The following is a 14,315-nucleotide window of genomic DNA, read 5'->3' on the forward strand; positions in this document are numbered from 1 at the left end:
CTTCAGGGTTGGGGGTTATCAACTTTATAAACAAGGGGTATCCTGATCATAAACGAGACTGTATTTGCACAAAACAGCGGAGTTAGCCTATCCCTTCCTGCCTTAAATCCTGGTGCTCTCTTCTCTTCTTTACTAATAAATTTCTCTTGTGACTTTTGTTCTAGAATAGGACACTTTTGTCTGTGTTAAAAACCTGTTCAAGCAGATATCCTTTCTCCTCAATGATTTTCTTAATGGTGTGTGGGAACTTGTCCGCTGCCTGTTGGTCAGCAGAACCTGCTTCTCCAGTTATCCTGACATTTTCTAAGCCAAACCTCTTTCTAAAATTATCAAACCATCCTTTGCTGGTATTAAGTACTCTGACTTTAGATCCTTCCCTTCTTTGTCTTTAAGTTGTCATATTATGACCTTACTTTTTCTCAAATCATATTAGTCTATACATATGCCTTTCTTATAGCAATCCTGTACCCACATGCAAGCTAAATTTTCAGTATGAAATAAAGAGGTATTTTGCAAAAAGTGCAAGTTTCCATGCCTGCTGGTATAGCTGCAGAATGGCTTCATGAGTTTCCCTTTCTTTTTTTTATAGTGGTCCTTACGCTGGGTTCACTTACCTTGAAATGGTGGGCAATTGTAGCTGCAGACCTCAATCCATGGTACATATCAAGCAATTCAACTATTTCTTATAAGGTTATGACTTTTTTCTGCTTTTTGGGAGCACTTCTAGCATCACTAGTGGCACTTTGTATGGGTCTCATGGTGTTATTCTGGGTTTATGGTATTGCACTAAACATAATGAAAAATATGTTAGAACTGCAAGATACCACTTTTTATTGAGATGCAGAACTTACTGGAGAGACAAACTGCTCACGGCTCAAGTGGTATGATTAGTGTCATATGGTGTTTTAAGTGGATACTTGCCACACTTTAGCTTACCACAATAGCAACAGGAGGTGGCTGCAAAATTATTACAGTAGTACAGTATGCATGACAGTTAATTTTATGCAATTATGATTTAATACTACATCTTTATGTTTGTCTACATTTCTCAACTGTGAATGGTGCCATGTACGGTTTGTGTTTGTAAGTTTTGATAAATTTAATTTTTTATTATAGATTTTATGTATATTTTATAGTGGTAAATGATGAAATAGACTTAATCTACATATGGTTCATGCATTCATGACATACCTAAATTTTTCTTAATTTTTTTTGATATTTCTAGGCCAGCGGTCCCAACCTTTTTGGCACCAGGGACTGGTTTCTTGGAAGACGGTTTTTCCACAGGCTGTGGTGGGGTGGGGGCTGTGGAGCTCAGGGGGTGATGCAAGGGTGGGGAGTGGCTGTAAATACAGAGGAAGCATTTGCTTGCTAGCCCGCTACTCACCCCCTGCTGCTCACCGTGGTTCCTAACAGGCCATGGACCAGTACTGGTGTGAGACCCGGGGGTTGGGGCCTGCAGTTCTGGGCCACACGGTTCACCTGTGAGGTTTTTCAAATTGTCATGAATCTCCAAAAAGATTTTCCAGTATAATTATTGAAAAAAATCCCTGTATGTGGTTCCTCATAATTCAGACCTGTGTTTGAGGGTCAACTGTACTTATAAACCTCAGTTCTACATAGTTCCTCTGTGCCTCAGCTTCTCATCTGAAATATAATCAATTCAAAATTAGTGTTGTTGTGAGGATTAAATGAGTTGCACCTGTCAAGTGCTTAGATCTGTATCTGGCACAAAGTAAGCATAATAAATGTAATATCTTTACCTGTCACACGTGCAGATATTACGTATGAATTTAACATGACCATTTATGTTCATATGTTTATTTTGGAATCTCAATCCAGTTTCCTTTCAGGATTTGAAAATAATTTGAGCTGAGAAGTGTTGCCTCTATGTATTTTTATTTTTGTAAAGTCTTATTAATAGAAAGCTGTAAACTTGTTCTGTCATTATTTTTAATAGTCTATTAATTAGTTCGTTGAATTACCCAGCTCAGCTTTTCTATTTAAAAATGAATAGTAAACAGTTTTGAATGCTAGTTCAGCATGTTCTGACAAAGTATGATGCATTAAAATAAAATTCATCATTAGCATTAAAATGACCTTTGAGGTTGTAACCACTCATTTTTCTCTTCCAGTGTGTGAAACAGTTCTGAGTCAAGTACGTTGCAATATTTTGCAGATATTTTCTGTGTATAGCGGTCATAGTTCAACTTTAGATAAATCATTTAGTCAAATCACTTTATCTCTAACAATTTCGGTTTCCCATTTATTCTCACTCATTATCTGAGGTTCCTATCAAGTTTCTCTCAGTAGTATAATGGCCTTATATATTAAATTATGAAGTAATTTTCTAAGCTAGAATTGTATAGAATTACTTATGTGTCAGCTTACATGAAGATAAATCTGAGTATTTGTGAATAGCTAAATGAGCAGTGCCCGGGTTCACAGAAACGTTTAGGGCCATTGAAAGCCAAACTGCTTTGGGAAATGGGTGGTAACAGCTTAGACTCTGGCACACTCTGACTTGATACAGTAAAACCAAATAAAAGAGCTTACTTTAAAATAACCAGGAATAATAAAAGATTTAAGAACTGCCCTTATATGACAACAAAGGTTAGTAATATAATGGAAACTAATTCCTATGGGGGGGTTACTCGAGGGAGCTCAGGAAACATGGCTTTGGAGATCAGATCAGGGTCTCTCATACCTCTGTTGTAGTTCTCAGTTTTTCTCATATTAAACATGGAGACAGTAATGCCTCCCTCATGGAGGACAGCAGAGTTCAGTATATAAAAATTGCCTCACTAGAGTTACCTTTAAAATTCCCTGTCCACTTTCTTAAAACCTTTAGTTTCTTTGAAATAAAATACTACTGGCTGGTTTTTACACTGGGACTGAAATATATAGAACTAGGTTTTATATCAGATGTCTATAAGAGTTGAATGTTTATGAGTAGTCTATTTATTTTTCCATTTAAAAGGATAGGTAATAATATTCATTATAGGAAATTTGCCTGGTTTTTTTAGAAATTCATTTTGCTGATGTGTCTTAAGTCTCTCGTGATTGAGAATATACCAAGCAGAAGAGCTAAGTTGCTAGGGCTTTAGGTCTAAGGGCAGCCCTGACTGGTATTTGTTTCATTAAGCTTAGGCAAGCTATCCAATTACTTAATGCAAATAAGAAAAGTTTACACTAAACTCCTACTTCTTTGCTTAAAACTCTAGGGAATTTAAATGAGGAGAGATATGTATTTAAAAGAAGGAAATTTAAATGAAACTTAAATCAGGGGCTTAATGTAGAATGTATTAGACCAGGAGATCTGAAATACTAAGTGGGAAATGCCAATAAATAAAACAGGGAATGTATTTATTTGCTAAGATATTTGGTATGTTCAGTTTTGTTTTGAGTTAGTTCTTAAATCTTTGGAAACCCAAGTTAATAACAAGACTTATTTTATCTCATGCCTACCTTACAGGACCTTAAATGTAAAGTGCTGACTTTTCGTCATCACTGAGAGCTTCATTCTTCTCCCTGGTGAAGTGTTTCTAAAACAACATGGTTTCTGATTCTATAGCTCTTACACTGGGGCAGTAGCATTCAGAGAGGCCCAGAAGGCAAGGCCATCTTATTCAGCTCAAAAAGAGAGAAAAATAGGTTGAGCACACAGACATTTACCTTTCACCACAGATGGCTGTTGAATAGAATGGCTTGATGGGATGTAAAACCGAGGGGACTAGAGAGTAAGCTCTGAAAAGAATTGGCAACTTCTGAAAATATAAGCAGTTTTGCTTTGCAAAGTGGTGTAGTTCATTAAATGGTTTACGTGAATCAGTGAAAGAGGAAACTTATTGGAATAGGACAATTTAGAAATTTCTAATCTGTTGCTTTTACTTTTAAAGGCACTGGACCGAAAAAACAGAAAGCCCCCACACACCTCAATTAGTACACCATTTATCTGAAACTCTGCCCTCCAAAATAATTTGAAAGCAAGCAAATCTTTGCAGAGGCAATTCCAAGCTTCAGGAACCCTTCTAAGAAGGTTGTCACAGGACTCTAACTGAAGGAGGTCCTTTCTTGGTGCTTCTGGACCCGTTAATATTTCCTCTGCCCAAGACACTTTCTCCTTCCTCCTGTTGCTCAGTTAATGTCTTGTAGACATCAAGTCAAATACCAGTCCCACCCACGCAGTCATAGCAGCCTCATTTTTAAAAAATAATGCATCTGTCATTTACAGTTAAGCTTCATGGGGGGCAATTGTGTTTCTTGCTCACTGTCATATTTTCAGAGTAGTGTCTGCCACCCAATAATTATATACTGAGGAATTTGGGGGTCTAAACCATTTACTCTCATATAGTATACAGTTTTTGTGAAGTGCAGTAGTAGACAATCTCAGAATCAGAGTAGAAATATAAGTGCCCATTGAGTAGAAATCGCAACAGTATAAAATTTGGAGATAAAACCCCTCTGTTTCATTTATCCCTTGCCACCACCTTTTAAAGGGATTTTTATGGAATGAGAAATAATAAGTGAAAAGTATGGTATTTATAGATTATAATCTTAAGGTCCCTTGCAGCTAAACACTGTTCAACCTTCAAATTTAAAGCTGAGAAAATTGAGGTTCATTAGATTGTACAGCTAGAGTACCAATAGGAAATGAGAATTTGTTCTGGGTCCCATGTCCAAACTCTCCCTGAAGGTACAAGATAAGATTCTGTTTCTTAAACAGTCACCGCACAGACCTTTAAAAATTTTTTTTGTTTGTTTACAGACATTCCTTTAAAATAAATTAGTTAAGAATTTGTGTACTTCTATTTGTAAGGATAAATGAAAGTATAAGAATTTATTAAGAAAGGAAAATAGTTTTCATTTTGGTCAGTTTGTACCACTGCCAATCTTTCTGAATCTAACAGTCAAATACAGTTAGGTACTGATGTTCCAGAGGCTCTGGAATGTGGCACCCTCCGTTGTAGGTTATTTACTGTAGTCCAGGATTACATCATATATGTGCTACATAGAACATGGTGGCTTGGCGCTCTAATTGTTTCTTGTATCCCTCAGTCTTCTATTGTTTTGCAGTGTGTTTTCCATTTTTTTCCTTTGGTTGGAAATATACCATTCATTCATTCGTTCATTCACACATGCATGCATGCTTTCAACAAGTTTTTGTTGAGTGCTTACTATGTGGCAGACACTGTTACAAGTCCTGGGGATATAGCAGGGAACAAACATAATTGAAGTCCTTGTCCTTATGGAGCTATAGACAAGTGGGAAAGAAAGGAAGAAGCACATGAAAGGGTAGGGTGCTAGAGTCAGTAGAGCCAGTTTTTGATTTTAGGAGTCCTTGAAGGCAATAAAAATAAAATAGAATTTCTTATTGGAAAAAAATTGGAAAAGGAGCTGGAGAAGACAAAACTGTTATGTGGTCACAGTCTATTTAGTGAATTTGGAGATTTTCATTTCAAAAAATCACTGCTTTCTCTGTATTCCTGAGCCCATAGTGGATACATGTATTATTATTGCTACTTACCTAATGTTTGTTGACTGCTTATTATATTATGGGCATTGTGCTAAGTGGTTTGTTTACATAGAATCCTGTAAGATAGATATTGCACCAATTCATTTTACCCATGAGGGTAACAGGACTCAGGGAGATTAATGACTTATTCAGATAGTATTAATAAATGGAGAGCCTTGATCTGACCCAGGAGTTCATCTCCAGTGTTTGCACGTCTGGACCAAGTATGACAAGCTAAGTAATCCTTATTTTTATTATACCTTTGAGGGCTTGTGTGCTCATGATTTTGCTTCTTTCTCATTAACTTGCCAAAACTTTATGACTCTATATTTCTTAAAGTTGAACCACTTATAGCTCTATTTATAATTAAAATTTATGCCATATGTAAGTAAACTCAAACAGAAAAAAATGCAGTTATTGTTAAAATAGCAGTACTTTAAAATTTGATTACATCAGGCCAGGTGTGGTGGCTCATGCCTGTAATCCTAGCACTTTGGGAGGCCGAGGTGGGCGGATCATTTGAGCTCAGGAGTTTGACAAGTGCATTTCTAACAAGTTCTCAGGTCATGCTACTGCTGCTGGTTTGTGGACCATACTTTTAGAACTGCTGTTCTAGGGAAGGGACATGACTCTAATTATTGCTGTTCTCTTACAACTATACATATCCAATGGAGTTAATATATTGATATTATTGATGTTGCTGAATTTATTGTATTGTCTTTGTGAAATAATTTAGAAAAATTTCATTTGTATAAGCATCAGTGTGCTTATTGCTTATGATGTTTCCTAAAGATTACTTTTGCATTAGAGAATTTCAAAGTGCAGGCTTTAATTTGTTTTGATTATTCTTTTTTATTCAAGACACAAAACCATACAGGTGTAAATTTTAGGGGAAAAGCATTATACCTTTGGAATGTATTTTACAAGGTGATATTATCTGTTATAATTGATTTCTGGAATTCCAGCGTATCAGGATGATATGGCAATTTAAAAATAGTAACAAAAAATTTTTGTCGTCTTCAATTTTTTCAAGAATCTTTTTAAAACTAAAATTTGATAGGCTAGTGCCGAGTAGAATTTTGTGCTCATCATTTACGCTTATCAAGTAGATTTCACTCAGAATTTCACTTACACCAACATAACAATTTTACTTTTTCTTTTTAAAGCATAGCTTTATGCCTTCAGGGATATGATGGTATAGTGGCGTTGTTCTCTCAAAGAAGAAAAGGCAATCAGAAAATCTTTGTCCATGAGATTAGACTCAAATGTTCTCCCATTCAGTGATTACTGAATGCCTTTATGTGCCAGGCACTATGGTAAAAATCGGTGCCAAAGTAATTTGTCTTTATTGTGTACAATGAGGGGTTTTAGTGGATTGTAACTTAATATGATCTAATTGTGTGATGAGGCTACTTATGAACCTAATGTAATCTTACGCTTCATTAATAGAATTAGTATTGTGTGCAAATGTAGGGAGGTAAGGTTCTGCTGTCTTACTTTATTAGACCACGTGTGGAGTGTGGAGGTTTAGTATTGAGCTAAGGGACACATTGGAATCATTCGGGAAGTAAGGAGCCCTGCTGTTGAAAGGCGTAGCCATATTTGCACATGATGATTATCGGAAAATGGGGGTAACAAATGGGGAGGAAAGATATCTTCATTGTGTTATTTGTTCTCTAATGTCTCTGTCTACCCCACTGTCATATAAGATCCACAAGGACAGGGACCTGTCTGTCTTGTTCACCATTGTGTCCTCAATGTCTAGCATAGTGCCAGGTATGTATTCACCCAGGCTGGAGTGCAGTGATGCAATCATAGCTCACTGTAACCTCAAATTCCGGGGCTTGAGCAATCTTCCTGCCTCAGCCTCCTGAGTAGCTGGGACTACAGGCATGTGCAACTTTGTGCAACTAATTTAAAAAATTTTAAAGTTTATATTGCCCAGGTTGGTTTCAAACTTCTGGCATCAAGTGAACCTCCTGCCTTGGCCTCCCAAAGTCTGGGATTGCAGACGTGAGCCACTGCATCTGCAGCCTATTCAATACATAGTTGAGTCAGTTTTGAGGGGAAGATGATGGTTGTCTTCAAATATTTGTCATGTAGATGGCTTCTTAATTAGTTTTATTACTGAAATTTCTAGAGGACAGATGGAGGTACAAGGGAAAGAAGTTTTTGGTGGGCAGATTTCAGTTTTACATAAGAACTTTGTAAAACTTAGGTATGTTTGGTAACCAACGTAATAAGCTTCTTTGTGTATTTGAATTTGGCTATTTTAAATGCTTGGGTAGAGGCTGCATGGGGACTTGCTGCTATACCTCCTTTTGATAGATTACAGGCCAAGATGATTTTGGCTATGACTCTTTTGGCTGTATGTTTCTATTTTTTTATTTAATTACTTAACAAGAAATAATATCAACTAATAAAATACCTTTTCTGAGTTATACCTTTCTTGTCATTTCAGACTGAAGCAAGGCAAAGAGCTGGACCGAGAGAGGGCAGCTGCCAACGAGCAGTTAACCAAGGCTATCCTTCGAGAGAGGATATCAAGCGAGGAAGAACGCGCTAAGGCAAAGCACCTGGTGAGTATTAAAGATTTAGTAGAAAATTCTTGCCTACAGGGAAATCCTTGATGTTTGTGAGAAACTAAGTACTCTGTGCCAACTTTTAGTGTTAATAATATTCATGTTCTTTTTGCTTAGATTTTATTCATTTTTGCCTCCTATAGGTAGCTGACAATTTATGACTAACCATCTAGGGCCGGGCGTGATGGCTTATGCCTGTAATCCCAGCACTTTGGGAGGCGAAGGCCAAGAGTTGAAGATGAGCCTGGGCAACATAGCAATACCCATTTTCTTAAAAAAAAAAAAAAAATTAGCCAGGCATGGGAGGCCGAGGTGGGAGATCAATTGAGCCCAGGAATTGAAGGTTACAGTGAGTTATGATTGTGCCACTGCACTCCAGCCTGGGTGACAGAATGAGTGAGACTCTGTCTTACACACACACACACACACACACACACACACACACACACACACACACACACACACACACACACACACACAACCATGAAGGGCTTTAAGGCAGGTAACTTCGTAAGTATTGAAGTAGTAAATACCAACACATAGACATAGGCACCTGTATCATGCCTGAGGAATTGCTATCTATTTACTTTTTTCTCCCCTGTTTTTGGTTTTAATGTCTTTGAAATCTCTGGGGCCAGCAGCCTGGCCTTCTTTCTTTCCCTGCTGGTGACTACCAGATGTTAGTCTGGAAGACTCCAGCAAAGATGAGTAAGGTTTGCTCAATTACTCTCTGGGCTGTAGGAAGGAGAAAATATAGAGCAAGAGCCTTGGGGAACGATCTTTTTGAAGAGAACAAATAATTCTTTTAAAAAAAATAATTTTAAAAAATTACAGATATATTTTTTTAAAAAATGATTATTAATAGAAAAGAAAATTTAAAAGGCGTTTATAAATCTGTCTTTCTGATATAACTATGGTTTACACTGGTATGTGTTTCCCTCTAGACTATTTCTTTTATAGGTTTATTATATATTGAAGAATTTGGATAATTCCATATATAATGTTTAGGATCATGAACATTTTCCTATGTTGCCACACATTTTTCTGAAATGTAGTTTTTAATGGCTGAGTAATAATCTGTTTTCTGTATTCAATATAATTTATTGAACACTTTCCTATTATTAGGAAAAAAGTGGAGCTGCTCAGGTTGAAGCCTGGAGTCCAGGCTGCTCAGTGCCCGCGTGGGCCTTCCTAGAAACCCAGATGTGACTTCTCAGAACCTTTAGTCCTCGTTGTAAAGCATTTGGGAACTCATTGGGCAGGGAGAGCGGGACCATGTAGTGGAGAACTTTGAACGCAAGAGTGAGGGGGGATGTTCCTAGTTCATTAGGCAATTGGAAATCATTAACACCTTGTAAGAAAAGGTTAGTTTCTGTTCTCTCCTGTTCTTTACTTTGGTCATTTTGTTGAGAGACTAACCTATTACCAGATGCAAACAGAGAAAATGAAAGGAAGTTCATGTACAATGAATCCATTTCTTTAGTGACTAATTCAGGGCCCAGGCTGCACGGGTAGACAGTGAAGCCAGAACCTTGGTGACAGACTAAGGAAGAAATGTCAGTGGGCTGACTGGCAGCCGCCCTGAAAGCAGCACACACATTTGTGGAACTAAGAGAATGAGAGAGGTGGAAGGAAAGTCAGTCATTGTGAAAGGAGAATAATTTCAGAATTAAAGACAGTAAGCATTGAGTAATGCAATTGATGATTGTATCTGATGATCGTACATCTAAGCTGAAGGGTTTTTTTTGAGAGAGTTAAAAAACTGTCAGGCCAGTGGGCTGAAGGGTCATTTTCATGCATATTAAAGCCGCCAATTTGAAGGCTGAGGGTTGAGTGGAGAGGGTTAACAGTGCTCATGTTTGAGGAAGCTGGGAGAGCCAAATTCTTAGTTTCCAGAGGGCGGAAGAATCCTTGGTTGGCATTGGGCCCCAGCTGTTGCCCTTTTGCATCTTATCCTTGAAGCATTCTTCTCTTTCTACTTTTCTTGCCCTGAACTTGTTTTGTTCTCTTAGTCCATGGAGAGAAGATTAAAAAACTGAAAAAGCTTATTAAATACACATGCACACACACACAGAGACATAGAAAGAGGAGTTTTCACAAAAAATGTCAAAGTATAAAAAGGTATGTTACCCAACGGTAACTAAATTATATTACGCAGTGTGGTATGGTTGGAATAGCATATCTTCATCTATTTGCTCTTTTTACCTAATAAATCTTGTCTCTTGTCTGCCTTTATTTTCTTTTGTTTAGCTGGTTAAGCATAAGAAGCTAATGTTGTACATTCTGTTTTGTAGATCTCTTCCTTAATGATTCTGGGGTTGTGGGTATAGATGGCAAATTACAGTACTCAGAACTCTTGAATTTCAGCATCTATCATAATATTGGCCAAATAGAGTCTTCAAAGCACTTAGGGAACAAAAGTAGAATTTATACAGGAGGATGATAGCTGATTCAGAGGGTCCCTTCTTGCCTTGAGTGTTCTCAGACATCTGAGTGGTTATGTTGTGGCCACAGCAACATGGCTACCTATGGCAATTTAATTCCTGATTTATTTGCCAAATTTATCCCTTTATTGTTGTTACTTGTTATTACAGAAGACATACATAGTCACTGGATACAGATTAGAAAATAAATACGAAAAATATTAAAATCACTCAAAGTAACACTGTCCAGAGGTAACTGCTGTTAACATTCTGGTTCGTAGTTTTTATATTCCTTTTCACTTTCTACTAAGTTTGATTTTTGTGTGTGCAAATGTATTTCCTCAAACAGATAATAGTATACACATATTTATATAACTCATACAATAGCCTTCACATCAAAACATTTAGACTATTTGGTAAAGGTTTCTATACCCATAAATTTGTTTTTGTATGGTCACTTTTTAATGGTTGGATGTATTTCATTGAGTTTTCCCCTAATTATTAAAATAATACAAGAATATCATGGAAAATTTAGAAAATAAACAAATTACTAAGAAAATGAGTAGTCTTGTAATTCTGTCATCTACCATTAATGTTTAGAGGTATGAAGTTCTTTCTGCCTTTTTTCCACCACATATATATTCGCCACACACTTTAGGTTTTCATATCGTGCATACCACTGTTCTCTAAAACGGTCCTGTGGGGTGGAATGTGACTGTAGGCCTGTTGTTTTTCCTTAGTTTCTTGATCCCCAACAGGAGAGGTGGGCATCTTCAGAACCTGTGATTCATGTGTGAGTCACCCCAAGAATGTTAGCATTGCTTTGCTGTGAGTGGTAAGCCCCTATTGCTGCCATTCTTAATTCTAGTACATGCGACTCTAAGTGATAGCCAAACACTGGTTTTATTCCTCTTTATTTAGAATCCAATGTTGGAGCCTGCAGGAAAGTAAAGGTTGGTTTTCACACATTCGAAGTAATTAAAAAGCTGTCTTTCAGGAGAAGTAGGGGCACTGGGGGTGTGGGGAGAGGAACTGATGTGACGTTTGTACTGTGAAATAAGTCCAGGTTTTTCTTCCCACAGTTGTTTTAGCAGCTAGCTTTATTAAAGCTCTTTGAAGAGCAAAGTCACGATGGCCCTGCTGAAGTTTTAAAATAGGATCAGATCAAAACCTCCCCCCTTGGAAGAATTGCTTTAGCTGGGGAAGCTGTTAATCCTGCTCTAGATTCTAGGAGAGCATACCAGCCTCTCCCCCTACCCCGCATTGACTGGTGCCAGTATTTTAATCAATTGATTTTATCCAGAGGCTTTGGAAGAGGCAGTTTACTGATGATTTTACCTGCATGAAAATGTTAAATGAAATTCACATTAAAAGTATTTTTCTAGGGCTGGTCCGAAGGCAGTGTGTTATCTCAATTGGAAAAAGAAAGTATGCTGCTTAGTAGCTGGAAAGCACCTCTGTAAAGAATGAAGGCTAATAAAAAGGACAGGACCAGGAAACCTGTAAAGTTAACGCAACTTGTTATTTTGTGTATTTTTAAGCTCTTGTATATGGAATCTAATATTTGCTATGTCATTACATTTTTTTTTTAAATTGAGTAGTAGGTTTTTTTTTTACTTTGCAATTATACGTTATTTCTTTTTAAAATGGCAATTAAAATTTTGATTCACTTTTTTTCTGTCTTATTAAGTTATGCTGGTTTAATGTTAGATATTTCTTGCTGTCACCATAGAACTGTGTAGTGTTTTCATTTTTTAGAGAATCTTAACTTCAAAGGAAGTCTTGGTTTACTTACTTAAGGCATTATTTACTTAAATATTCTGGAAGTTATAAAGCTAAATGTGAGATAGTTTCCTTTACTCTTTGGACAGATGTTTTATTGAGTGCTTACTGTATAAAAAGTACTATGCTAAGTACTAAACGAGAAAGACAAAATCCTGTCCTTAAGGAATTCATAGTATAACATGGAAGGCAGATACATTAAAAATGTTTAAAAGTGCTAAGTCCTTTACAGAGCTATAGTTCTTATAGTCTTGCAAGAAATCTCACTTTTGTGAAAGCAGGAACTTTGCATTCTTTTTAACTCATTGCTATATGTACATTGAATTGTTAGACTCATATTTGAGTGCCTAATATATACCAGTGCTGAGCAAACAGTAAGCAGTCAATAAATATTTGTTGGTTGAATAAATGAATAATTGAATTTACTCAAGTCCTGGAAATAGGAGGAGAGGAGTGGGAAAGAATAGAAAAGCTTTTCTAGGGAAGCATACCTGAGCTGACTCTTGAAGGATGAGAGGATTTGCCCCTAAGGTTGAGGAGAAAGGGATGCTACATTCTCAGATATTGCAGGCAAAAGCACTGAAGCATGGGGACAGTGGGTACTACAAGGAGTTGCTGAGTGGGAGGTTCAGGGCAAGGAGTATTGGGGGACGAGGCAGAGGTAGTTGGCAGGGCCTGAGATCCTGGAGGGGAGGACCATGCATGCCTGTGAAGAACCTTACGCTAGACGCATAGAAGAGTTTGAAGGGAAGCAACAAAATAGACATTGTGATAGCTCACTCCAGTGAAGTGTGAGAGGAGGAATAAAGGAAGAAATGACTAGAAGCACAGAGACCAGTGAGAAAGCCTTGCATTAATCCAAGTGGGAAGAGTTGGTGCCTGAATTAGGGCAGTGCTAGCAGGGATGCAGAGAAAAGGTAAGATGTAAGAAATATTTGGAGACAGTATTACTAGGATTTTAGGTTTGAAGGGTTAAGAGAAGCATTAAGGCTAACTACAAGGTTTCTAGTGTCAGCAATTCTGTACCATTTTAAATAGCAAAAATTAGCAGTCAATTAAAAAAACATCCTGGGTTCAGCATATATTGTGAAGTCTGACTTCAGCGTAGCATTGAGTAGCATTGAGGAAGGTCCTCACCTCAGAGACTGCGCTGTTTGTTTTGTTCAACTCTTGGCACGAACATGAGTCAGATTATTAGGTGTTTTGGTCCCTTTCTGCATTCCCCTTCATCACATATTTATTAAACACCCACTATGTACTAGGTGCTGTTAGTTTTCTGGGGATGCATTTGGTTGCTTTTCCTTGACGAGTTTCCAGTCAAGTCTGAGGTTTGTGGGGAAGGTCATTCTTACCTCGGATTTCCTCCCTGACCCCGACACTTACGCTATAATTTTTGCATTTATAAAACCTCATACTGTTTAGAAAAAAATAACACTAAAAAAATAGGGTGGGTGAATGCATAAATTTAGTTTTTGCAGATTTAAGCAACTGTTTCACTAAAATGTCACTTTTCATCCCCAGTTTCCTTTTTGTCTGAAACGCACCAGTGAAGCAATCAAGAGGAAGAATTGATTAATTTTGTGCTGTGTGCTTTTTAGTTCTATGTTTTGTTTGTGCTTCAAACTGTGACAGTTGAAATTTCATGGTAAAAGAGAAAAAGGTTTTGAATTTGGGGTGTGGAGAAAAATGACTAAATTAAAGGAAGGAGATAAGAATACCACTGCTGTCCAAATATAAGTGATATTACACCCAGAGGTGAAGGGTACAGTTGGGGTTGTAACTTGGAAATGATCAACATGGTTCATGTTCAGAAGTTCTATGTGAAAGAATAGTAAGAGTGATCACTTGAGGTTTTTAGTATCATTAAAATTAGTCAGGTGGATGAAAGTGCAGTGTAACAGTGTTTATCCTGGCTTATTTTATTGGGCACTTAGAGATAATTAAAAAAAATTTCTGCTATTTTTTGGTGCCATTTAGTGCTTTGATTATGACCCCCATTAAAGCTCTATCTGT

At 37.2% G+C, this 14,315-nt stretch overlaps 1 protein-coding gene across 2 annotated transcripts in view; it reads left to right on the plus strand.

Moving 5' to 3' along the window:
* Positions 1 to 14,315, plus strand: part of CHCHD3 (coiled-coil-helix-coiled-coil-helix domain containing 3) — a 267,516-nt gene that overhangs the window by 87,741 nt on the left and 165,460 nt on the right. For both annotated transcript variants that reach the window (XM_045565239.1, XM_045565240.1), the window contains exon 4: positions 7,977 to 8,094. In XM_045565239.1, coding sequence (XP_045421195.1) covers positions 7,977 to 8,094 — 118 coding nt within the window. The remainder of the gene's footprint in view (positions 1 to 7,976; positions 8,095 to 14,315) is intronic.

The sequence above is a fragment of the Lemur catta genome, chromosome 11, assembly GCF_020740605.2.
Source record: "Lemur catta isolate mLemCat1 chromosome 11, mLemCat1.pri, whole genome shotgun sequence".
Lineage (NCBI taxonomy): Eukaryota > Metazoa > Chordata > Mammalia > Primates > Lemuridae > Lemur > Lemur catta.